The sequence below is a fragment of the Elephantulus edwardii genome, unplaced genomic scaffold, assembly GCF_000299155.1.
Source record: "Elephantulus edwardii isolate Elephantulus edwardi_28Jun2011 unplaced genomic scaffold, EleEdw1.0 scaffold00127, whole genome shotgun sequence".
Lineage (NCBI taxonomy): Eukaryota > Metazoa > Chordata > Mammalia > Macroscelidea > Macroscelididae > Elephantulus > Elephantulus edwardii.
Window position 1 is genome coordinate 516,297 of NW_006399877.1, and position 3,732 is coordinate 520,028.

General features: G+C 60.7%; 1 protein-coding gene across 1 annotated transcript in view; it reads right to left on the bottom strand.

Moving 5' to 3' along the window:
* LOC102855121 overlaps positions 1–3,279 on the bottom strand; it is a 10,935-nt gene extending 7,656 nt beyond the window's left edge. Inside the window, exons 1-7 of the mRNA XM_006893495.1 lie at positions 3,253–3,279; positions 3,085–3,175; positions 2,512–2,608; positions 2,148–2,269; positions 1,750–1,829; positions 474–602; positions 9–76 (exon numbers count right to left, since the gene is read on the bottom strand). Of these exons, the coding sequence (XP_006893557.1) occupies positions 9–76; positions 474–602; positions 1,750–1,829; positions 2,148–2,269; positions 2,512–2,608; positions 3,085–3,175; positions 3,253–3,279 (614 nt within the window). The remainder of the gene's footprint in view (positions 1–8; positions 77–473; positions 603–1,749; positions 1,830–2,147; positions 2,270–2,511; positions 2,609–3,084; positions 3,176–3,252) is intronic.
* Positions 3,280–3,732: the final 453 nt, after the last annotated feature.

The window sequence follows — 3,732 nt, forward strand, 5'->3', positions numbered from 1 at the left end:
GGTCACACTGCTCGCAGTAGTACTGGTTGTCACCTGTGACCTGCTCCTCCCGGAACAACGCCTGCACAGACTCAGCCTAAGGGGCCGGGAGGACAAGTCCAGGTCAGATTGGGTCTCCCCCAGGTGCTTTCCAACCCACCCATCCAGACCACAGCAGGCCCAGGGACCAGGCAGCCCTGACCTGACACATCCAAGACCCTTGTGGTGTCTTGTCCCCCCCTCAGATCAGAAAGGACCACAGCCACACCCCTTACAGTGAGCCTCAGTGCTCTGGGAGGAGGTTAAATGTCCAGCTGAGGCTGGTCCTGGACTGGTAGGCACCCAGGGGCTGGCGTCCCACAGGCAAGGGCCATGGCCCGTGCAGGACCCCGTCTGCTGCAGTGTCTCCACCAGGCTGGGCCCCCAGGAGAGCCCCCGACACAGGCAGGGAGGTGGGGGAGTGAAGCAGGTGGGAATGGGCGAGGGGCCCTCACCACGGAGCACAGGGGACCTCCGTCGACCTGCGTCGCTGGCACCATGAGGAACAGCCGCTCTTCTTCCTGCCTCGTCTCCTCCCCACACTCCTCGCACCGGATCACGTGCTCTGTGGTCATCTGGAACAGCTGAAAGCAAGCGGCCACCTGAGTCCCGGGGCAGCAGCCACAAGTGGCCACACCTTGAGTGGGGATGATGAGTCCAGGGCCACAGGGAGGGCTGCACCACCCTGTATTCCTGGGGTTACCTGATTCCCACCAGACCTCAGGCTGGAGGTCAGAAGGAGCCCTGCCCACTGGACACCCCTCCCCACACACCCACTTGTTTGCTCAGAGCTGACCTCGCCCCAGTGAAGGACTGGGTCAGATCAGGGAACTGGGGTGGGCTCAGTGGCCCCACAGCGCTGTCCTCCACCCACATTCCTGTGGCCTCCTGTCAGGGGGCTACTCCTTAAACCCCCACTCCCACTCATGGCCCTGGCCTGGGTCAGGATAGGGGCGTCCCTCCTGGCTTGCAGGACAATGGGCAGACTCCACACGTCCTTCAATGTCTCCACTGACACCTTGCCTCCACTGTCCACACAGGACTGACCTGCCCAGGACCTGCCTGACAGGCTCTGTGTCTTGGTGGGGGTCATTCCCTGTGGTCCAGGAGGAGCCAGCTGACCCTGTGGGCTCCCAGGCCCTCCTCTTGGCTGCTCCCCAACTCCACTCAGAACCCACCTGTGCAGGAACCAAAGGAACTGTCCTTCTGCACACTGCACTCTGACCTAGGAACACCCACTCACCTGTCCAGATACTGTCCACAGGTGGACCACCCACTCACCTGTCCAGATACTGTCCACAGGTGGACCACCCACTCACCTGTCCAGACACTGTCCACAGGTGGACCACCCACTCTACCTTCCCTTCCCCCCACAGGTAAGGATCACCTCATCCCCACCACAGTCAGACTCTCTCAAAAGACTCCTGGTTGTCTGGTTGGAGCTGGTCCCTAAGTGAGTCTCCAGCAGGATTTCAGAGGTGATAAATGACAGGGCAGAAGATTGCCCATCTTTCTCCTTAAGAACAGCTGGTGGAAAACCTCCCACTAAGGCCCTTCCTTGGAGTCCTTTCCCTACAGGACTCTGGACAGGAACCCCAGTCCCCATGGACACAGTATCCTGGGTCAGCTTCCTCAGCAGGAAATCCTAGGGGCTGTCAGCCCCCATGGTCGTGGTGTGAGGGGTGGAGGGGTGAAGGAGGGCAGGGCACCCCTCACTCCCAGGCACCTCACCTGCCCCAGCTCCGCTCGCTCAGCAGCCATCCTGGTCAGCAGGGTCTGGAAGAACTCCAGGACGTCCTGCTGCTGGTGCACTGCTCCAGGGGACAGGGAGGGGGACGTGGTCCTGGTGAGACCCCTGTGCTCTGAGCGCTGGCTCCCCATCAACCTCTACTCCCATGAGCAGACCAGCCAGGAAGAAGGGGGCACGGGGAGGTAGAGACGGGGGGAGGAGGAGGAGGCAGAGGGCAGAGGTGTCCCCTCCCAATGAGATGGGATGAAGATGCTGCTTGCTCCCTCCTTGTTTTGGGAGGGAGAGCTCAGAGACCAGCAATGCTGGGAGAAGGAATAGGGACAAGAGTCCTGGGAGCAGCTGCCTCTGGGGTCCCAGCCCCTCTGACTCCAACTCTCACCATTTCTCAGCCCCAGGCAGCGGGTGATGGCGGAGGTGGTCACAGGCCCCTGGGCCGTCTGCAGGGCCACAAAGACCTTCCTCAGCTGAGTGACCAGGCTGGACTCCTCCAGGTCCTCACAGCTGCAGGGTTCCCAAAAGAGAGACACACAGGCTATGTTCATTCAGAGCTGAGGTGGACAGTCCCTGCAGCCCCGGCCACCAGCATGACCACCCCTGTCCTCTGACATTGCAGCCAGGTGGGGCCCCTTTCCCCTACCATGTCCCAGAGCAGAGCAGGAAGGAGCTGCAGGGGGAGGGGCACTGGCGGAGCTTCCCAGGTGACCCTGCAGGTGGGGGCTTGGTGACCCTCCATCTGGTCTAACCTGAGGATGGCATGGCGGAACTGCGGCGTGAAGAAGAGGCACTGCAGGAGGCTGTTCAGGCAGCAGGTGGTGCCCTGGTTGGCCAGACCTGGGTAGGCTGAGAGGAGAAGGTGCCCAGGGAAGCCTGACTAGCTGATGGGTTAGGGATGATAGCAGGAATGGAAGCATAGACCAGATGGCAGCAGGCAGGGTTAGAGTCAAGTGAGGGGCCTGGCGATGGGACAGTGAGCCCAAGAAGTGGGCTGGGGATGAGAACAGCAGGCCTCAGGGTGGACTGGAGGCTGCGGATGGCAGCCCCAGTCCCTTAGCCCAACCTTGTGCCCTGGGTGCGAGTGCACTGGAGGGTTCCCAGGCTGCTGGGTCTGAAGCTCCCAGTTGCTAGGAGGCTCCTCGCCTACCAAATCCTGAATGTCCCACAGCTGGGAGAGGTTCTTCATTTGGAAACCCACCTCTTTGCAGCCTGGCCCAAACCCTGTTCTAATGCCGCCTTGACCCAAGCCGGATAGTTCCACATCCTCCAGCTGTGGGCGAGGGTCCCGGGGTAGCCCACCCAATACCATCCAAGGAACTCACCTGCCATTGATGGAGCCTCTTCTGCACCAGGACCTTCCATGGCCAAGGCCTCAGCTGGCACAGGAACTCTGCGGTTTGCTGATCTCAAGGCCTGGAATGGCAGGGGTGTGGCTCAGGGAGCAGGAGGCCCTTCCAGGTGAGTCCTTGACTTCAGGAGGCCTGGCTGACCGTAGACTTGCTGCCTTTGACAGCCATGCCCCCACAGCCTCCTGATCCCCAAATTAGTGGTGAGACGGGAAAGTGCTGGGACAACACCCTAGGACCAATGTCAAGGTCTTCTGACACTGGGATCAGGTTAGACAATGTCCCTCTTCCACTCTTCTGCTGGTCCCAGAGCCCAGACTTCCCTAGACCATGTCCCTGACCACTCTGCCCAGTTCTTCCCAGCAAGATCTTATACCTCAGTTTACCCACAAAAGTCGCTGTTGGGCTGGGGGTTCACCCCATCCATGATGTGTGTACCTCTCGTTTCCCTCTCCTGGGCTAAGGCTTCATATTTGCCTGCCTGCTGGTCCAGCTCTCCCACACAGGAGCCAGTCCACTATGGAGTTCCAGATTGAGCTTAGCCAGACAGGAGCGCCTGGCCTGGCCTGCCTGGTGACTACCCTCACATCCTCCACCTCCCAGGCCCCTCTAGTTCTGAGGATG